The sequence below is a fragment of the Hypanus sabinus genome, chromosome 1 (genome assembly GCF_030144855.1).
Source record: "Hypanus sabinus isolate sHypSab1 chromosome 1, sHypSab1.hap1, whole genome shotgun sequence".
Lineage (NCBI taxonomy): Eukaryota > Metazoa > Chordata > Chondrichthyes > Myliobatiformes > Dasyatidae > Hypanus > Hypanus sabinus.
In genome coordinates this window covers 107,781,143-107,804,299 of record NC_082706.1, presented here as the reverse complement: position 1 = coordinate 107,804,299, position 23,157 = coordinate 107,781,143, and the positions used below count along the sequence as shown (strand labels likewise).

General features: G+C 40.9%; 1 protein-coding gene across 3 annotated transcripts in view; it reads right to left on the bottom strand.

Annotated features, from left to right (window-relative positions):
• The window catches only part of LOC132396382 (tumor necrosis factor receptor superfamily member 16-like), a 33,187-nt gene extending 25,655 nt beyond the window's left edge, over window positions 1–7,532 (bottom strand). Inside the window, exons 1-2 of one of the 3 annotated variants that reach the window (XM_059973915.1) lie at window positions 7,364–7,532; window positions 6,068–6,329 (exon numbers count right to left, since the gene is read on the bottom strand). In XM_059973915.1, the coding sequence (XP_059829898.1) occupies window positions 6,068–6,131 (64 nt within the window). In that variant the 5' untranslated portion in view covers window positions 6,132–6,329; window positions 7,364–7,532. The other 2 variants (XM_059973910.1, XM_059973923.1) reach the window with 2 other exon arrangements.
• Between the last annotated feature and the right edge of the window lie 15,625 nt (window positions 7,533–23,157).

Here is a 23,157-nt window from a genome sequence, read left to right as displayed (position 1 = left end):
TGGTACTGAGCCAAGCCAAGCAAAAAAAATACTCCAAGGTTTGACATAGCAATCTGATTTTAGTTAGCTGAACACAGGCAGGACATCAATGAAATTGCAACCGCTGGTGTCTGCGCCCTCGGGCTCGTAGGGGGATGGGAAAGAGCCGAAAGGTCAGGCAAGGACTGCACATGTTCTGTATCCAGCAAATTCATCGGAAAAATGCAGAACACAGAAACGGGTTGCAATCCAAATTGGAACAGGAACATGATGCAGTTTGTTCATATACATTTGAACTGAAGTGGAAATTTAAAAACTGGATTTCTTTTTTTTGTTTACACATAGGGTGTGGATGCTTTTGATAGCTTTTAATTACCATCCTCAATTTGCCCAAGAAGCAACAGTGAAGTTGCTTGTTAAACTGTGACAATCACAGTGAAAGTGCTCCAACAATGACTTTGGGTTGGGACTTCAACAATTTTGACAATGAAGTTAATAAAGATGAACTTGAAGCCAACATAGAGCACAGCTTGGAGGGAAACTTGCAGGTGATACTGATCTCGTATTGTTTTCTGCCATTGCCAGTATTCAAGGATAAAGGAGAACAAAACAATTGTTACCCCAGATCCACTGCAGCACAGAAAAACCACAATAAGACAGATAGACACAAATACTTGTATAAATACACAAGACAGGTTATATACATTGATTGTACATACATAAAGTGATGCTAGGCTTAGGAGTGTCTATACACAAGGTGATTTTGACAGGACATGATGAAGTGGTGGTGTGGGGGGGGATTGTGGAGGGGTGGGTTAATTGGGTGGAGGTGTTAATCAGCCTCTTTGCTTGGGGAAAATAACTGTTTTTAGCTTCCTTCCTGATGCAAGTGGGACAAACAATCCACAAACAGGGCGAGTGGGATCCTTCATGATGTTACTGGCCCTTTTCTGGCACCTTTCTACATAATGGTAGGTAGGCTGATGCTGGTGACATGTTGGGCAGTTTTGACCACCCATTGTAGAGACTTCCTATCCATTGCAGTGCAATTTTTGTACCATGCAGTGATACAGCAGGTTACGATACACTCTGTGCATCTATACTCGTGTCCTCCAACAGATGCATAGCATAGTCCAGCTCTCTTCAGCTTCCTCAGAAAGTAGAGGCATTTGATGAGCTTTCCTGATTGTGTGGGATGTGTTCTGGGGCCGTGAGAGATTGTGTGAGATGTGCACTCCCAGGAGTTTGAAAATGCTCCGAGTTTCCACTGCTGTGTCATCAATATAAAGTGGCTTGTGTAAGTTGCCCTGAAATCGATAACCATCTTGTTTGTCTTGTTAACACTGAGGAAGAGGTTACTTGCTTGGCACCAGGCCTCAAGTTCTTCCACCTCCTCTGTATCAACCATCTCATCATTATTGGTGATGAGCCCAACCACCACGTAACTAGGAAACTTAACAAGGTGATTACTCAAGGGTCTGACCGTGCACTCGTGTGAGCAGAGTGTACCGCAATGGGCTCAGTACACATACCTGGGGCGGGGGCACCCGTATTGAGGACGATGAGCAGGGAAGAGCAGTTGTGCACTGAGTACCTGAAATCTGTTGGTCAGGAAGTCCAACACCCAGTTACACAGTGGAGTATTTAGACCGAGGAGTAGGAGCTTATTCACAAGGTCTGTGGAACAATAGTGTTGAATGCTGAAATCCAGAAACAGCATTCTGACATCAGTGACCTTGCTTTCTAGGCATGTCAGAGTCAAGTGCACAACAGATATTATGGCATCTGTCATAGGGTGGTTCTGTTGGTAAGTGTATCAGCGAGTGTCCAATCTGGCAGGAATGGAGTCTTTAATACGTTCAAAGCACCTCATAATGATTGGCGTCATTGCCAGCACAGAGGTCAATTAGCTCTGAAGATGTAGAGTTCTTTGGTACAGGGATGATGGTGGCTGATTTGAAGCAATGTGCGGACAGGAAACTGAATGAGTGAAGTGTGAAAAAGATGTCCATGAAGACATCAGTGAGCTGGTGTGCACAAACCCCGAGTACTCGGCCTAGGATGTTGTCTGGTCCAACTGACTTACAGGGGTCAACTCTCTGCTACTGTTACAGAGAATGACTACTCACCAAGGTGGGGTGGGGGGAGACGGGGAGGTTGTGCTGGATGCCTCGAAGCATGCATAAAAGTTATTAGAACAGCAGGGAAGTAGGCATCACTAGTACTGTTGACCCTGTTTTTCCTTGCATAGTCAGTAATGCCTAGCCACGTACGCTTTGGTTTGTTGGATAGGTGTTCCTGACTGCTCCAAGAGCTCTGTCACCTTGTTGTCCAAAAGGTACTACACTTCCTCAGATGCACTATGGAAGAAAGTTGACAAGAAGGTCTTTTCTAGCAACTTCGACAGTCCACTGCCCCCCCCCCCCACACCGTGATGAGGAACAAGGCAAACTGGATGATTAACTGATTTTCATAGAAGAAAGTGACAAGAATTTAACAATCATATCATAAATCATACCAAGAATAAACTACAAAAGCCTCTTAAACCTCTCCATTCAATAAGATCATGACAAATATGATTTTGCCCTCCACTTTCCTGCATGGTCCTCTGATTCTTCAGTTCTCCAATTGCCATTGAGAGATTTGAACTCATGCCCCTGTATTACTAGTCAGAACTTTGAAGATTAGTAATCTGCCCTTTTAACCAAAGTAGCACCATTCCTCCAGTAACAAGTGGCCCCTGATAGAGCACAAATTATTTGCAATTCAGCAGACAGCCATCCTTAAAGACTCTTAGTACCTCACACAGAGCTTATTTCACAGAACTAAAGAAACCAATTTCACAATGTTCCTTAATCCAGTTCATTGCATTTAAAATGTTTCTTTCCCCAGAGTTGGTCTGACTTAAGGTTTTCACAAGTAATTGGTTTCATATAGAAAAAATACCATATCACTCAACACAACCTTAGGGCCCCCATACAGTATCTGAATGTGTGGTTACTGCTGAGGAAAGGTAGCAACTGAATTGCAAACAGTAAGATTCCACAACCTGACATAAATGGCTACCTAATCTGTTCTACTGATATTGATCTAATTTTAGGAAAGTCATTGCTACCTTTTATTGAGCAGTTGCATGCAATCTTTTACATCATAGTTTTAATGCCTCCTCTGAAAAATTAACATCTCCAAAAGTGCTGCCTTCCTTCAACTTTGCACTGAACTGTCAGCCTAACCATGGCACTATATCTCTAGAATAGGGGCTGAACCTTCAGATTTAGCCATACACTGAGATCTCATAAGACCGAAGAGCAGAATTAGGCTATTCAGCCTATTGACTCTGCTCTGCCATTTCACTATGGCTGATTTATTATCCATCTCAACCACATTCTCCTGCCTTCTCCCTGTAACCTTTAACACCCCGACTAATCAAGAATTAGCTCTGCTTTAAATATATCCAATGACTTTGCCTCCACATCCGTCTGTGGCAATGAATTCTACACATTCAGTACCCTCTGGTTACAGAGATTCTTCATCTCTGTTCTAAACAGATGTTCCTCTATTCTGTGCTCCTGGTCCTAGACTACCCCACTATCAGAAATATCTTCTCCACATCCATATTATCTAGGCCTTTCAATATTTGATTGGTGTCAAAGATATCCCCCTTCCCCCCCCCCCCACATTCTTGCAAACTCCAGCAAGAACAGGCCCAGAGCCATCAAACATTCCTCGTACAGTAATCCTTTCATTCTTGGAAAGATTCTCGTGACATCCGATAGACCCTCTCCATCTTTTCCATCTACCCCCTATCTGCTCATAATATTCCAAATATGGTCAGACCAACGTCTTATAGAGCCTCAACATTTCATCCTTATTTTTATATTCTAGTCCTTGTGAAATGAATGCTAACATTGCACGATTCAACCTGCAATAGAAGTCATACTTCGACCTAAGTTTGCACATCAAAGAATTAGGCTGAGCTCTAGTTGGCTTCAATGATAAAATACTTGAGATGGGAGACTCCCATCTTTAATCGTGTTCAGGGGCCTCTGCTCTAGAGTCAGATGTGGGTGTTGAGTATGAATTAGCACTGTACAAGGACTCCATGATACATGCTGTTGAATTGGCTGTTTGGACTCTACAAGAGGACTGCTATGACATGGTATCAAGCAACTTTCAGTTTATAATATGTTCATGACATCTGAAAGCAAGTTTTAGCCAAAGTAATTTTGAAGTTTGGACATCATAGTAAAGCAAAAAATAACAAGATAATCTATTTCCGTGGAACTGTTTGCACAGCAGCTATTGGGCAGGATACCAAGGATAACTCCCTTGCTTCTTACATCCTACTGCTAGAGCAGGAGGGACCTTGGTTTAAAACCTAACCCTGGCCACCACCTCCAACTGTCCACCACTCCTTCAGCACCGCAGTGGAAAAACAGACTTGGAGTAGGTCTTGAACTCAATGCCTAGTAACTCAGGTAACTTATGCTCTAGCAGAGCCATGTCTGATATAAAAGTTAACTTAATTAATAATAAGTCATGTAGAAGATCTGTGGGGTGAGAGACTTGGCATTGGTTTATTATTTGTACATAAAGCAAAATAGAGTGAAAAGCTTTAGTGTGCCTTGCAGACAGATCATAACAGTGAGGTAGTAAAAAGAAATCAGTATAGAATATAGTGTTGCAGTGCAGGTAGACAAATAAAGTCCAAGGCTCATGACGAGATCAAATGGGAGATCAATAATTCATCTTTGTCATGAGGGTCCATTCAGTAGTCTGATAAGAGTGTGATAGAAGCTATTCTTGAGTCTGGTGATCTGTGCTCTCAGAATTCTACATCTTCTGCCAGACAGAAGAGAGAACGACTGGGAGTGAGGGGTCACTGATTATGTTAGTGGCTTTTATAAGGCAGCAGGAAGTAGACAGAGTCAGCGGAGGTCAATTTGTGTAATGGACCAGGCTGCATTCATAACTCACTGCAATTTCTTGTGGACTTGGGCAGAGCTGTAGTCATACTAAGGCTGTAATGCATCCAGACATTATGCTTTCTATGGTCCATCTATAAAATAAAGCCATTGCAGTGCTAAGAATATTACACTCCTGCTCTGCAGGATTTAACAGGATCATCCAAAGTCAAATTGGAATGATTATAGCTTTATAAGTAACCAGTGCAAAATGAATCACCGATTTCACACAAGCTCAAGCAAACCACAAAAAGAGTCACGACCTGAAGGACTTTTCAAAATCCCTTCCTGCTCCCCATCAACTGTTAAATTTGTCCACTGACACAGTTAACATTTGTTGAGTTACATTCCCACAAACTCTCCTTTTACCCTTCCTAAATGTGACCTGTCAATGCCACCGGAGACATTGTCACAGAAGAGACTGACCCTAAAACACAGACCTGCACGCAGGGAATGAGTCATGAGCAGAGAGTAGCAACCAACAGTTCGAATGTACCCAAACTATCTGCAGTACTTAGACAAATATTCCATTCACAGAACTCTGAGAATTCAAACTAGTTCCACATGAATGAGCTCAACTGGTTATTGGTCTCCAAAGTAACAGACCCAAAACTCAGCTGTATCAAAATGTCTTGAGAAGTGGATCAAAAAGTTCATCACTTTCTCAGGAGAACAAGTTATAGAGAGAATGAATTGAAAGCCATTATTGCTACCAACAAAACCAGGAACATTTGGGATCTTGCTGGTAATTGGAACTCAAGCTCAGTACCAGCATTCATTCAAATTTGTCCAATATGGTGGAGGGTATCTAGTGAAAGACGCCAGGAAGAGGACTCAGTTCTTTTACTCTACAGCCCCATGATCAGTTTTCTACAATTCACTCTCTGAAATGTGGCCCAGCCAGTCATTATCTTCATGCTTGCAGTGGAATTTTGCTGGACAAGCAATTGACTGCCAAACTGACTCCACAAAAACCATACTTCATTAACCCAAAGCATCTGCAACTCTTGAGTTGGTAAAAGACACCAAACATGTAGTTTTTATAAAAATTATTTTTGGATGTACTTACTTTGAAATCTTATAACAAGACAGGTGGCCTCTGCTGACCAGAGTGCTCCACTTACCAGGGAAAAAAGGGGTTGCATTCTGTCCCTGATCAGCCTCCAGCTCTGACTCAATTAAATTCATGTTCCGGTGCTCTGCGGAGATTGGTTCGCCTCAGTATGCAGACTTGATTAGCTGGCGCTTGATTTCAGGCCTGGTTTAGTTTAGGGTGTCCTCTACCTGTGGTTCGATTGAGGTCCTTGGCGGTACTGACCTCAGAGTTGAACTACTCTGAGGAGAGAGTCCAGGACATAACCCAAGTGTTGCAAAAACAATGAAGAACTGGAAGGCAGAAGCAACAGGAAATCATGAAGAGTTTTATGAAGTTAGGTAACATGGTAATCTCTTTTTGTCCTGGTACCAGACAATTGTACTCCTTCACCTGGAGCCAGTTTATCAGAATGGCAACTTCACACGGTGGCAAATGAGAGTGCACACAATACATAAAGCAGGAACAAGCCCTTCCACCCACCCTGACGCCAATTTAAACTACACATATGCTTGTAATCTATATTCCTCAACTCTCTACATGTTTATCTGCCTGTCCACATGTCTCTGCTTCCCACCTCCTCTCCAGGTAGTGGGTTCCAGTTACCTACCATTAACAGATGGACAGGAGACCGTTATCTACCTAGCCCAACAGTGACTAGAACTCACTCCAGATAGATGGAAGATACCACAAAGGAAACTCCAAACCTCTCACTGAAAAGATCTTCAAACCGCCACCAGACCGGCCATAAATGCCAGCCAGGCAAACACCAGATCTCGCACTGGGAGACCATAAAGTCCACACTAGGCACAGATTAATCACGGCACTTGGCATGTCCTAAATGCCAAACCAGACCAACAGAAATCCCCGCACCAGATAAACTAACCCCCTTATCGGGCAAACGTTATAGTTACCAGACGAAAAAAAGAACCACCTCGCCCCACGGGTATTATACCCCTGGTAAATTAACTCCGCACTGGAAAACATAATGCCGCTGACCAGGCAAACTGTCCCTACACGAACAAACTCTACAGCACACGGCAAACTAATTCACCCAAAATTAGACAAACATTCAATCTCACACAAGGGAAACATTACACGCGCGCTGGGTAAACTCTAAAAGCGCACAAGGAAAGATGAAACTGCACTGGAGAGCCAGTATCCCCTCCCAACAGAAACCTCCAGTCTCACCAGGCAAAACTTTGGCCCGCAGTACATCAGGCACAAGGCAAACCTTAATAACCCCCTCCCCCCACTCCAGAGCAGACAGATCTTAAATCACAAACTGGACCAGCCTGAAACCTTAGAGTGAATAAGCTTCTCTTACTCACGTGTGCACTGTTTTCAGCCCCAGTCTCTTATGATTTCCGTCCCTTTTTACCCCTCTCTCGTTCTCGTCTTTCAATGACTCAATCACTTCGTTACTTTCCAATATCTTCAACAAAAAAAGGGAGTTAAACCACCACCCCACGTGGTACTGATGTAGGAGGGGAAGAGGTAGGGGGAACATACTTTCATGATGATTGGTTGGGAGCTGCAGAATTATAACTCCCCGGGAGATAATAATCCCGTTCCCGAGCGTGGTCTCTTAAAGCTACACCACACACGCTTGCGATTTTAAGTTGTCTAACTATTAAACATCAAATTGAACTGATTTGCTGGATTGTTTTACCAAAGGAAAACCACAAAGAGAATAAGAACTGATTTTTAAAGAGAAGCTCTCATATAATTTGACAGCAAATTATTTTTATACTAACGTGGTGGTTACTGTTATATAACATAACTCAATTTATGTTTACCGATATACCACACATATCGATGAAAATGAATGTTGTGTACTTCATATTGTCGATGGAGGTGTAAATTCAGTTTGTCAGCAAACTACTGCAACATCTCAAGACTTAAAACACAAAAGATTCTGCAGATGCTGGAAATCCAGAGTAACACACAAAATGCTGGAATAAACAGTCAACTGTTTATTCGCCTCCAAAGACGCTGCCTGAGCTGCTGAGTTCCTGCAGCATTGTGTATCTCTGTACAGTGCCATGTGATCCTTTGTACCCAGTTAAGAGTGCAAGTGGAGTGCAAGACACAATCAACCATGCAGCTCACACACAGTGACCTTACACTGGATGATGTGCTTATGACTCAAGTTTGCACCCTTTAACTCCATGACAAAGATTCTGACTGAGCTAAGCAAAAATTAACAAACCAGAATATGCCCCCTTTCTCATGGATAGGATGTTTCCTACCTTATGTTCATCTTATCAATTCTTTTTACTACTTCTGTCCAGAAATGTTACTTTCTGAAGGCAAAGTTCCACTGGTATTCAATTAGCTTCAAAGTGCCAGATGTCGCAAGCAAGAATGGGTTTGGCAAGCATGCCATAGTTTCTGAAGGGGGGTGGATTTAAAGTGGAGGTTGATAGGTTCTTAATTAGTCAGGGTGTCAAAGATAATGGGAAGAAGGCAGGAGAATGACATTGAGAGGGATACTAAATCAGCTATGATGGAGCAGACTCGGTGGGCTGAATAGCCTAATTCTGCTCCTAAATCTTATGGTATTATGATCTTCTTGAAATCCTTAAGTCCCTGTAACCATGGTGCTTACACAATAGTCTCAGGTGGGTTAGATATTCCTGTGTAAGATCAAGCAGTTGGTTAGGCTATACACAACAATCTTCTCCTCACTCAGTTTGGCCTAATGTTCCAAGAGGAGGTTGCAGAAAAGACAAGATCATCTCATGCAGGAACCAGCACAAGAGAGCATGTTCTTAAAATTAGCTTGAATATGCAGAATTAAGGTTGAAAGGCCATTTTCACACAAAAGGAACAGAAATCTTGATCTCCATCCTTCGAAAGGCTATGTTCTTCAAGACTAGAGGAATGTCAGGCAATGGAACCAGGGTATCAGGAGCAATGAGGCTTACATACAGTTGGAGTTCAGATCACCCCTGATGTAGTTGAATGGTGACACAGACAATGGGCTAAGTTGCCTGCTAGTGCTCTGTTGACACAGGATAGAGATCAGAAGTGAGATCCTAGGTTAGCTAATTCACTCCTAACTCAGTTGTAAATTGTGCAGCACAAACACAAGACTGACATTGTGCAGAATTTAATTTTATCAGCTAGTGCCTTCACTACTGTGTTAGGCAAAGGAAAGCTGATTATTACTTGGGTTGCCTAGAGCTATACATTCCCCAAATGTTAACCTGGCAGATTTGTTCAGTACTCTCAGTTTGAACTGTCAATCTTGTTTTTTTTTCTATTGCTGTTTTTAGATTCAAACTATGACTTGAGTTAACTTAACTTAAAATAACACCAAACACAGTCACTTCCTTTGGAAATGTTTGAAGTCCAGAAGGCAAAGCAACAACTCAAAGCATGAGCTCTCCTCTCTTTTTAACTGTACCCTCCCACACTTTCTCTAATTGTACTGTTGCTCCTTCATTCATTTTATTTATTTGCTTATCAATACTGCGCAGAGTAGACTCTTCTGTCCCTTCGAGGCACACCGCCCCAGCTACACCTGACAAAACTGATTAACCCTAACTTAATCGTGGGACAATTTACAATGACCAATTAACCTACCCGGTACATCTTAGGAAACTGGAGGACCTGGAGAAAATCCACGCATTCCACCAAGGATATACAGAGACTCCTTACAGAATAGTGCCAGAACTGAACTCCAGACTTCAGGACACCAAAGTCATAATAGTGTCGCACTAACCGCTTGCTGTACCTCACTCAAATCAAGAGTGGCTGCTTAGGGTCTGTACCTTGCTGGGGTAAAGAGACCCTAAGCGGCCACTCTTGATATGAGTGAGATGAGACAGTGATTTACAGCAGATTATCTAGCCTGGATTTAGTTAGTAGCCCTGTGACTCAGAAGATGGTGAGCTCAAGTCCTACTCCAGAGCCTTCAGCACAAAAACTTTAGGCTGACACCTCAATGCAGAGCCGAGACTCTGCTGTGGTGCTGCTGTCATTCTCAATGGAATGCCTTGATGTTAAATGCTTGTTCTTAATTCTCTTGATTGCCTTGCCCCGCACTATCTTTGTAATCTCCTTCTGGTCTTTATCCCTCCAAAATATCTACAGTCCTCACCCCCCACCCCCACCATCCTGGCTCATCCCTGAATTTTATTGCTCCAACACAGGCAGCTGTGCCTTCAGATCCTGAGGCATTAAACTCTGAAATTTCCCTAAACCATTCCATTACCTCCCTTCCCTCTTTTATGATATCCCATAAAGACAAACTCCATGGAACTACCATTTGTCCATCTTTATTTATATATCCTTATGTGGTTAGGCTTTCAATGAAAGCTATATAAACAGAAGCATTTATTTTTCCTTTGGCCACACCAGATACACCACAGCCTGCTATCATGTGGACAGACAGTCCAGTTAGGCTCATTTGCCACCAGTCAGGAATGTGAATTTCTGATTAGCAAGGGATTCTGAGCAAAATATAGAACCTATTTCTTTATCTATCATACCACCCAACTCAACAGAGACAATTAGCTGAAAACCTCACTCTCCTTGTCAATGAACTGCATGGCTGGAAGTGCTCTACAACTATCAAGAATATTTCAGTGTTATTGAACTGAACTTAGGAGTGACCCAAATTGTAGCTTTTTTGCTTTGGTCACACTTGGCTTGGTTGAAAACACATTAGTCTTCAAGCCAGAAATTTGAGGTTCCACCCAAGACAGTTGAGCAATAAATTATAACCATATAACAATTACAGCACGGAAACAGGCCATCTCAGCCCTTCTAGTCTGTGCCAACACTTACACTCACCTAGTCCCACTGGCCCGCACTCAGCAAATAACCCTCCATTCCTTTCCTGTCCATATACCCATCTAATTTTACTTTAAATGACAATACCGAACCTGCCTCTACCACTTCTACTGGAAGCTTATTCCACACAGCTACCACTCTCTGAGTAAAGAAATTCCCCCTCATGTTACCCTTAAACTATTCCCCCCGTAACTCTCAAATCATGTCCTCTTGTTTGAATCTCCCCTACTCTCAATGGAAAAAGCCTATCCATGTCAACTCGATCTATCCCCCTCATTATTTTAAATACCTCTATCAAGTCCCCCCTCAACCTTCTACGCTCCAAAGAATAAAGACCTAACTTGTTCAACCTTTCCCTGTAACTTAAGTGCTGCAACCCAGGTAACATTCTAGTAAATCTTCTCTGTACTCTCTCTATTTTGTTGATATCAACAAAATTAGTGTTGACAGTGCTGTACTTAGCCAAGACAGTACTACACTATTGAGATTTGGTAGCCTTTAGTGGGTTACCTGATGATTATCTGCTGGTTGTGCGTTTTGGCATATGCAAATTATTTCACTCGGCTGAATAGTGATGATGTTGTAAAAGATCTTTACGAGTGGTAAAGCTCTTTGGGATGTCCTGATGTTGCAAAGATATATAAATGGAGATCCTTTGTTTGACTTTTCAACACACATAGAATTTTGAAATTATATATAGACATAATTTTTGAAAGTAGAAACATCTTAGGCATGAATTCAGATGTGGATATGCATTGTGTTCATTTATTTTGCAGCAAAATCATTCAATCAGACAATTGACTGGTTAAGGAATATTGGTCAACCTCCCCGAGTTGAGGCCTGGGACAGATCAACTGTGATTGGTGGGCAGACTGGAAGGGCTGGTTGGTGTAGTGTTATTCTTAATTTCTTGTATTCTTGCATTACATTCAACATACTGGGCATCTGACAGTGCAACATACACTGTATTTAGTAATATGTGGAAATTACAATCTAAATTATGTTGAAGAGACTTGACTGAAGACTACCGAATTTTCAAATGATTGAGCAATTTCATGCACTATGGGAGAGATAGGTATTCTATGCCAGATTCTACCCTCTACTATTCTAATAGGGATTACATAGTGACAGGCAGCCCCTGTAACTTCACCTCATTATATTTTTTTACAGATGCAGAAGACTTTTGGATCTTGGAATCATGAATGTACAACATCCAGATCTGCTCTTCATCATATCTGACTTTGGCACAAAATATAAATTCTCACCCAGTTTGAGACTACACTGAGAACAATGTGTTCATCTCCCAGCACAGCAATTTAAAAAATTGAGTTCAGTTTAAAAAATTTGAAACTCAAAATTTGAAGTGAATAAAAAAAAGGCTTTAACCACTTTGACTTCTAGTCCCACATGAACATGTTATCTGGGCTGTGAAGTGATCTGCCAAGGGGAGTGTACTCCCTCTTGATGGTGGCCAAGAACTTGGCCATCGGTTACAAAATGCTCTCTGTGTTGCTGTTGATGATGCAGGTATGGCACACATCCTACACTCCTTCACTATGGCAGGCACCCGAGCCGCCATCTTCTGTTTCATTTGCGGGTCTAAGATGGAGCACAATGCACAAGTGTCCAGAGAAGCGGTTGGGAGAGTACGCTCATCATTGCCCTTGCCCTGATGGGCACATTTGTGGGTGATTACTTCAAACTGTATGTTGAACTGAAGTACACTAGCACCAAGTGTCACTGTGAGCTAAGGTTCCATCTGTCTCTGGTGTTGTAAAGGATGAGCTTGACCTTCCTGCCATGCCACGTTCTTTTGAGTTGAACATTGCTGTGCTACCTGTCCTTTGTCGAAACGTTCTCTCGGGAAAAAACATTTTCATCCACAAGTCCATCAGGCAGTGGTCAGCACGGAATTTCTTTCAAGCCTTGTGGGAGAAGGACATGATGGATCCTGTGGGATGGTTGCCTGAGAAGACTACCAGAACTATTTGGCAGAACACCTCATCAGCAGAACTTGCCATTGGGCATCCAAGACCTCAGATGGCTAGCAGTGAGAATGACCCCTTCCCCTTCAGATCTCTCCTGCACAGTTAACATCTCACCACAATAATGGTGCTTTTAAAATTGCTGTGATGAAGTTGAGGCACCCCTTTGTGGAGTGTGAATAATGCAAAGAAGGTCAATAAAAGGATGCAAGGGTGTTAGTCAAAGTTCATCCCAAACAGCTGTGTAAGGACACATACCGAGACATGCATCAAGTGTGCTGGAAGATCATCAACTCTGTGAAAAGTTCACTTCGGTCTGCATGAAATGGGTTGCTCTTCCAGTACAAGTTGTCTGCCGCTTGGCACTTTACAGGTGCAGGAATACATATGAACGAACACACTGAAGAACAGTGCAGCCAACACAAAGGCTTTGTTGGGAAAGACTGCAGGCTAAGGTTCTGTCACCATTGAATGGAGTGATTGACTGGCTTCTGTGGAAAAGCTTCTCAAACTACCAAAGTGTGTATTTTTTGAAAATGCCACATGGGGCGTAATGCAGCTTGGACATAGAATATACCAATGCTATAAATGTATGACCTTATAGCACTATGTGAGTATCTAAACTAGATAATGCTGTGAAAGTAAAGAAGTCCATTCAACACATACAAGTTGCTCGAGGAACTCAGAAGGCCAGGCAGCTTCTGTGGAAAAGAGTAAACAGTGGACGTTTCAGGTCAAAACCCTTCGGCAGGACTGGTCCCGAAATGCCGACTGTACTCTTTTCCATAGATGCTGCCTGGCCTGCTGAGTTCCTCCAGCATTTTGTGTGTGTTCCTCGGACTTCCAGCATCTGCAGATATTCTCTTGTTTGTGAAAGAAATCCATGCACTGCTTTTTGTACTTCTTGTGCATGTATTTTATGAAAGAAGTCTATTTTAGAAATTTTAAAAGGCCCTCAGTTGTATCAAATTTGGGTAACTAGAAATAGCCCGTAAGTGCAGCTGCGTATTAATGCTTACAGCTATACTGTACCTCAAGAATAATTACAATATAAAAGACTCCAGTTTTATATTATATTCAATAAATATCAAATCTACTCCCTTAATATTTTACATAAATACAATCAAATATATACGTTAAGAGCACATTTTGTTAAAGTCTCTCACATAATTTGTTTTACTAGAGCTGCTTCACATTAAGTTTATGGAGAGAAGTGTTGCTTTAAAGGGGTGGGTTTTGTTTAGAGCCCTGGAGGCTAGGTTTCCTGTATTTAAGCCTGGTTTGGTTTTCGGTGCCTTTGAAGCATTTCTGAGTTCCAGCACAGGAAATACAGAGTAAGCTTTATAAAAACATGCTGGATGGAAAAGGGTAGACTATACAACTCGTCTATCAAACCCAGTGTTGGCCCTGCCCCTCGCCAACCCTCTTTACATATTCACACGTGAACCTTCTCCTTGTCAGCTCCAGCCATATAAACTGTGGCCAATTAAGAGGTAATTTTACAGCACTGCAATGCAAGCAGGGGAAGGGACTAACACAACATTAACAACTTGTGTTTATATAGTGTTTCTAATGCAGCAAAACATTCCGAGAGACTTCACCAGAGCATTGTCAAACAAAGAGAGAGCCAGAAGGGTGTAAGAGGGAGATTCCAGCCGTTAGAGCAGCTAACAGCTCAGTGGCTAATGACAAGAGCGATTAAATTCAGTTATGAACAAGGGGAGAGGATTGGAAGGATGCTTAGATAACGAAGGGTGTAAAACTGAAGGAGATTACTAAAACGTGGAAAAAAGTTCAATTCAGTTTCAGATAGTTGCTGAGGAGGGAAAAGGAAACAGTAACCAGATAACAATACAATGAGAACTGAAAACCATAGCTACGTTTTCCCAAGTACTCTGTACTTCATTAAAATAAACTTGTGCACATCAAAGATAATGCCAATTTAGAGGGGTGGATCATAGGGGTGCTGATGAGGTAGAACTGGTTCCTCAGATTAAATGTGGAAAATACTGTTATCTGGAGGCCACAGGCCTGTCCACCCTGATCAAAACTACACAAAAACAGCAACAACAAAAAAGTTCAGTTACTATTCTATTGTTGTAACATAATAATCGTACTGTCATCCCACTTTCATCCCTATGTTCTCAACACATCCCCCAGTCTCCACCACTCATTTACACACCCAACCCACGTGGTGCTGGGAAGTTCTCACAGTCATATCGGAGGTCATTTATGTCTTTAATGACAGTCATTTTGGTACCATGGTACAGCAAAAATTCTTACTGGATGCACTCAAACAAGAAATCCTTGGAAAGATGGGCATGAATGTGGTGACTACAACATGTAGAGAAGCAAAACCTCTGCAGGAACTCCGCAGACCAAGCAGCATCTGTGGGGGCGGGGGGGAGAGGAAATGTAAATGTCAACAGCAATTTTCCCTCTCCCCCCCCCCCCCCACCATAGATACTGCTCATTCCTCTAGAAGTCTGTTCTTGGCTCCCGATTCCAGCTTGTGTCAACGTTTACAGGTTTTGGAGTGGAAGCAATGGTTGGAAGTTGGACTGAGGTAAAAACAGCAGGAGAGATAGGAAAGAAGAGAAATATGTAAATTCAAGCAATCTCCATGCATGACTGACCTGGAATTACCTGTGACAAATCATGATACTTTTAAAGAAACACAAAACAGATTCATTTGAAGCCTCAAGCCATCTCAAAGTATCTTACTGCCAATTTTGAAGTCATGATGAAGGGCCTCGGCCTGAAACATCAACTATTTATTTTCCCCTCCATAGGTACTGCCTAACTTATTGAGTTCCTCCAGCATCTTGTGTGTGTTGCTAAGAAACCTCATGGAAAGAGTTCAGATAGCCATTATCTCCTTTTCCTTTGTGGCATCCTACCATTTGCAAGATGTCTGCAATGTCTTCACATTATAACAGTGAGGCACTCATCTAAAAGATCATTTAAAGAGACCATTTCTAATTCCTCCATGCTGTACGTATGTATGTTATCTTGTCATGATCCCTCCACACTCTCTGGATGAATAATCTAGAACAATACTCATTTACTGTTTGGCTCATTCCTGTTGATCAACAGAATGTCAACTCAGACAAGGAGACAGCCTGGGATCTTGCTGATCTATGCATCTGCACACCAGATCTGGTGGTTCGTTAACTGACTGAACCATCAGAGTTGTCAAAGTCAAAGTAAATTTATTATCAAAGTACATTCATATCACCGTATGCTACCTTAAGATTCATTTTCTTGCAGACATTTACAGGAAGATAAAGAAATACAATAGAATTTATGAAAATTATATATAAATAAAGACTGACAAGCAACCAATGTGCAAAAGAAGACAAATTTTTCAAACTAACAAATAAATAATACTGAGAACATGAGATATAGAGTCATTGAAAGGTGGTGTGTAGGTTGTGGAATTGAGTTGAGTTGAGTGAAGTTATCCATGCTGTTTCAGGAGCCTGATAAATCTAAATGAAGAAGGTTCCAATTGGTAAATGAGCTGGTTTTGGATCTTATAGATTCATCTATACTCTTCTTTTAACTCCAAATGATCATGTAGTAGTCTTAAAATCTGCTTTTCCTTCCGTGCCCATCCCCTAACACTTTCCTCTCTTGGTCATTCAACAAACAGTGGTTTACTGCAGCCGCTTGTAATCTATTGAAGTTCCCCTCACCCCCTGGAGGGAGTTCTTGTCTGAAGTGACAGATGGAAGCTTCCTGCCTAACAATAGTTTATGCCCCAACATCAAAGCAGTGCACTGATGTCCGGAGGTGTATGTGTGCACTACAGGACTAGACCCTCCTCCTGGGGAGGAGTGGGAAGATTTACAGCAGCAAAGAAACCAAAACTAAACAGTGATAAAAACATCTCTCTCAAAAGTTTTTCTGCCTCAATTTAGCCTAAGTAATTGCTTTGTAATACAGTTTTAATTTTAGTCAGAATTCAGTGAGTAACACGTAAGGTAAAGCAATGTTTAAAACCTGAAGTCATTTTGTTTAAAAATTCTGTTGATTGTCAAGATTAGGGGCTGACAGAGATGTGGGAGGGGGACATGATTGTTGTTACAGAGGCATTGGTAAGGTGAATTCAGGGAGGATTTGTATGCAATGGGAATTAATATTTTGCAGCATGTGTATGTATAAACTGTTGAGAAAGGCACCAAGAAGAATTTCTACTTATAAGCTTATTTCAAAGTTGAAAGATATCATATAGTATATACACCCAATGAGATGCTTTGAAGTCTAGTTGCTGTGGTAATCTTCTTACCCAGTTCAGAGGAAGTTACCAGAAACAATCCAATAATGAGAAGATTAATTTCATTAATGTTGGTTGCAGCATAATAATACCACTAACCTTCCACTCCTCACAGGATCTTTCACAGGCACGTGAGAAGGAAAACTATACCTCAGTTTAACATCTTGTCCAAATGACTGCACACTTGCAAGTGCAGCAGTACTACATTGGATTAGTGCATCCATGTCTCTGAAATGCTGCTCAAAACCACAATTTTCTTTTATAGAGGTTGAAGTGCTACTACTGAGGTATGGCCGATATTCAAAATAAATGGAATGGAAATCTACAGAAGGACTTAGACAGATTGGGAGAATGGGCAAAGAAGTGGCAGATGGAATGTAGTGTAGGGAAGTGTACAGTCATGCACTTTGGTAGAAGGAATAAAGGCATAGACTATTTTCTAAATAGGGAGAAAATTCAGAAATTAGAAAACCAAAGGGACTTGGGAGTCCTTGTGCAGGATTCCCTAAAAATTAATTTGTAGGTTGAGTCAACGGCAAGGAAGGTAAATCCAATCTTTACATTCACTTTAAGAGGACTAGAGTATAAAAGCAAGGATGTAATACTGAGGCTTTCTAAGACATTGGTCAGACCACACTTGGAGTATTATGAGCAGTTTTGGGCCTCTTCTCTAAGAAAAGATGTGCTGGCACTGGGGAGGGTCCCGAGGGGATTCAGGAGAATGACCCCGAGAATGAGAAGTTTAACGTATGAGGAACGTTTGACGGCTCTGGGTCTGTACTCGCTGGAGGCGGGGGGAGGGTTCTCATTGAACCCATCAAGTAGTGAAATGCCTAGAAAGAGTCAAGTTCATTAAGGTTGTCAGAGCCAAGGAGTGGGGTGGTGGGAATAAGCTCCTACTAAAGCTCCCAATGACATGCATCTCAAATAGTCTCTGACAACAATGTCTAGCTACTGACCCTCACATGTAGGTTAGCTACTAAGCCCAGCAGAACTGTTTTTACTGACAGGAGAAGGGGCAAAGACAGATTACTGGCACCTTAAAAGCAGCCGCTTCAGGCAGATGGGCCTCGTTATCTGTAGTTGGCAGCTTACCTAGCAGAAGGAAAACTCTGATTTCTAACCTCCACTGCTTTGCAGCTATACCCACTCATAGGGAAGGCTTTGGGAGTAAATCCAGAGGGGAAATTCCAGAGCTGGAGTCACTAAGGCACTCCTACATTGAGGCCAATGATGGCTGGCAACTCCTGCGATGCTGCTGGTGCCAAACAGTTAGAGGGCAACAGCATGCTCTCTATACTGTACAGCCCTGGCTTGCAATGCTGGCTTGTGTACCAACATCCATGGTTGACCTTGACCAACAGAGGGCCTTAGAAAGAGCGGACATGGTTCCTATAGTGGGGGAGTCTAGAACCAGAGGGCACAGCCTCAGAAGAGAAGAACAGACATGAGGAGGAATTTCTTCAGCCAGTGTGTAGTGAATCGCTGGAATTCATTGCCATAAGCAGCTGTGAAGGCCAAGTCACTGGGTATATTTAAAGCAGAGGTTGATATTTCTTGATTGTCAGGATGGCAAAAATTAAGGGGAGAAAGCAGGTGAACGAGATTGAGAGGTATAATAAATTAGCCATGATGGAATGGGCGAGCAGACTTTGGGCCAAATAGCCAAATTCTGCTCCTATATCAAATGGGCTTATGGTCATGGAATAATATCAAGGTGAGCAGAAGGATGAGAATTGGAAAATATGCAGCCAGAATAAAAAATCAGAGTATCAATCATCACAGGACCAATATATAAAACTAAAACTCTGCAAGAGGTATACCAGAAAAATATGGTGTTTCCTTGTGTGCCATTCAGAGTCTGAGAGGCAGAAAATATATACCCAGATATGGAACTATACAGTGCCTATAAAAAGTATTCAGCCCACTTGGAAGTTTTCATGTTTTATTGTTTTACAACATTGAATCACAGTGGATTTAATTTGGCTTTTTTGACACCGATCAACAGAAAAAGACTTATTGTGTCAAAGTCAACAGCCCTTTTCAAGTTCAGCCATGAGTTCTCAATTGGATTGAGGTCTTGACTCTAACTTGGCCATTCCAGGACATTAACTTTGTTGTTTTTCATTTCATTTTTCACAATCTTTTTTATTGATTTTCAAATAAAGAATATACAAATACAAATCGAAAGAGGAGTTTAACAAGTAGATAATATAAAAGACATATAAACAGCAATATTAAAGACAAAAAGCATATAATATCAAACTCAAATAGGTAATATATTATGCTGTTATATATACAATGGTCAGAAAGAAATTACAACTCCTCATAGCAATCGTAAAAAAAAAGATTGGAAATTTTATTGATAGAGAAAGAAAAACCCCACTAACTAAACTAAACTAAAACAAAAAAGAGAGAGAAAAAAAAAGAAAAAGAAAGACTGGGCAGTCCAAATGAGGATAAACTTTAAAAAGAGAGAGAAAAAAAAACACATCCTTCCAGTCATCTCCGAACCTTCATGGACAAGGATATTCTCCAAGAAAAATAAATAAATAAAGATAATTAAATCATGTGAAAATATTGAATAAAGGGTCGCCAGACTTGTTCAAAATCAAAAGATGTATCAAATATCCAGCTTCTAATTTTCTCCAAGCTTAGACATGACATGATGGAGGAGAGCCAATAGAAAACAGTGGGGGAGTTAGATTCTTTCCAGTGTAGCAAAATAGCTCTCCCAGCCAGTAAAGTTGAAAAAGCTATCACATGTTGGGCAGAGGCAGACACTTTGCTTGCTTCCTCTGGGAAAATCCCAAAAATTGCTGTAAGTGGATTAGGTTAAACATCCATATCTATAATTTTAGGTAATATTCCAAACACATCCCTCCAAAAATTATTTAAACTTACACATGGCCAAAACATATGGGTTAGAGTAGCCACTTCTGCATTACATCTATCACAAATAGGGCATATATTAGGAAAAATATGCACGAATTTATCTTTGGATATATGGGCCCTATGTACTATCTTAAACTGAATTAAAATATGGCGTGTGCAGATAGATGAATTATTAACTAAATAATAAATTTTACTCCATTGGTTATCTGAGAGTGAATGTTGAAGTTCTACTTCCCAGATGCATTGAACCCTATCATTAGGCGATGTGCGAGCATTCATTAACTGTTTATAAATGATAGCTATTAATCGTTTTTGAAAAAGTTTTAACTGAAAAATAACATAAGCCAAATTTGAAGAGCAGATCAAGGGGTAATTTGGTAAAAAATCACCAAAGAAATTTTTAACCTGTAAATACATGAAAAAATGTGTATTGGAGATACCATATTTATCCATGAACTGTGAAAAAGACATTAAACAGTCCTGTAAAAACAAATCTAAAAAAGTTCTTATTCCCTTAATTTTCCATGTTAGAAAAGCCTTATCCAAAGTTGATGGTTTAAAAAAGAAATTAGAATAAATATTACTAGAAAGTAAAAAATCATTTAATTCAAAAAATCTACAAAATTGAAACCAAATTTTTAAAGTATGTTTAACAATAGGGTTAAGAGCTTCTTTACCTATTCTGGAGAACAACTTTGTTGTTTTTAAGCCATTCCTATGTAGCTTTGGCTTTTTGCTTGGGTCATTGTCTTGCTGGAAAACAAATCTTCTCCCAGGCCACAGTTCTCTTTCAGACTGCATCAGATTTTCCTCCAGGATTTCCCTGAACTTTACTGCATTCATTTTACCTTCTACCTTTACAAGCCTTCCAGGACCTGCTGCCGTGAGGCATCCCCACAGCACGATGCAGCCGCCACCACGCTTCACAGCATGTTTATGATGATGTGCGGTATTTCATTTACACCATAGTGTTTAGTCTGATGGCCAAAAAGCTCAATTTTGATTTCATCAGACCATAGAACCTTCTTCCAGCTGACTCCAGAGTCTCTCACATGCTTTTGGCAAACTCTAGCTGAGATTTCATGCGAGTTTTTTTCACAGTGCTTTTTCTTTTTGACTCTCCCATAAAGCTGCAACCAGTGAAGCACCTGGGCAACAGTTGTTGTATGTACAGTTTCTCCCATCTCAGCCACTGAAGCTTATAACTTCTCCACAGTTATCATTGGTCTCTTAGTGGCCTCTCTCAATAGTCCCCTTCTTGCGCGGTTTCTCGGTTTCTGAGGATGGCCTGCTCTAGGCAGATCTATAGCTGTGCCATTCTTTCCATTTCTTAATGATTGACTCAACTGTACTCCAAGGGATATTCAGTGACTTGGAAATTTCCTTGTATCCATCTCCTGACTTGTGCTTTTCAATAACCTATTTCTGGAGTTGCTTAGAGTGTTCTTTTGTCTTCATGGTGTTGCTTTTGCCAGGATACTGACTCACCAGAAGTCGGATACAAGTATATTTTAACTACAGTTGAAACACCTTGACTGCACACAACTGTGCAAAAAACAGATCTCTATTTAACTAATTATGTGTCTTCATTAATGATTTGGTGTGTCATATTAAAGGGGGGGTGAATACTTATGGAATCAATTATTTTGTGTTTTATTTTTGTAATTAATTTAGATCACTTTGTAGAAATCCGTTTTCACTTTGACGTGAAACAGTCTTTTACTGCTGATCAGCGTAAAAAGAAGAGCAAAATTAAATCCACTGTGATTCAACATTGTAAAACAATGAAACATGTTAACTTCTGGGGGGGGGGTGAATACTTTTTATAGGGACTGAAATTTGTCTTAAAAAGGTATGAACTGACTGGCTGAGGAAAAAGGAAAATTTTGAGAAAGAAATCTCAACATTTGACTTAAATCGTTATTTTAATTCATTCTCAAGAGATCACTGGCATGGCTGACATTAATCATTTTGAGAAGATAGTGACCACAACTGAGTGCATCACAGTGCAACTTACTGAATAATTAGAATCAACCATGTGTTTGTAAAGCTGGCATTGAAAATGATCCAAACTGGTTCAGGGCATCATGTTTCCTTTTCTAAAGAACTTAAGGGAACCTGTAAGGGTGTTAAAGAAAATATAACAGTTTGCATCACTTATGCAGATTATTGCTGTTACATAGAGCTCATGAATTAACATCTTCTACATCAGTGGTTCTCAACCTTTTTCTGCTTGTGGCCCGCATGACTTTCATTTACTTCAGTGGCCCTCGCTTTCTATAGTATCCATTAGTTGCTAAAGTGTTTTTTGGTCAGAGAGTACAGAGAAGATTTACCAGAATGTTACCTGGGTTTCAGCACCGAAGTTACAGAGAAAGGTTGAACAAGTTAGGTCTTTATTCTTTGGAGCGTAGAAGGTCGAGGGGGGTCTTGATAGAGGTATTTTAAATTATGAGGGGGATAGATCGAGTTGATGTGGATAGGCTTTTTCCATTGAGAGTGGGGGAGATTCAAACAAGAGGACATGAGTTGAGAGTTAAGGGGCAAAAGCTTAGGGGGTAACACAAGGGGGAACTTCTTTACTCAGAGAATGGTAGCTGGGTGGAACGAGCTTCCAGTAGAAGTGGTAGAGGCAGGTTTGATTTTGTCATTTAAAAAAAAATTGGATAGGTATATGGACAGGTAAGGAATGGAGGGTTATGGACTGAGTGCAGGTAGGTGGGACTAGGTAAGAGTAAACGTTCGGCACGGACTAGAAGGGCTGAGATGGCCTGTTTCCATGCTGTAATTGTTATATGGTTATACGGTTAACTGTACTAATTATTCTAATATTTAGTCAATAGTTACGTTTTCACAGGTTTAGGTATTATATGTTAAATATAATGTTTCATATATGGGTGTAGATGAAAAATAAAACTATTTCAAAGCTCTGAATAGGATACTTTATTCAGCCACCATTCATGTTTGATTTATTATTCCTCTCAACCCCGTTCCCCTGCCTTTTCCCCAAAACCTTTGACATGTCTAATCAAGAACCTGTCAACTTCCGCTTTAAATATACACAATGACGTGACCTCTACAGCCATTTATGGCAGTGAATTCCACAGATTCACTACCCTCTGGGTAAGTAAATTCCTTGTCATCTCTGTTCTAAAGGGA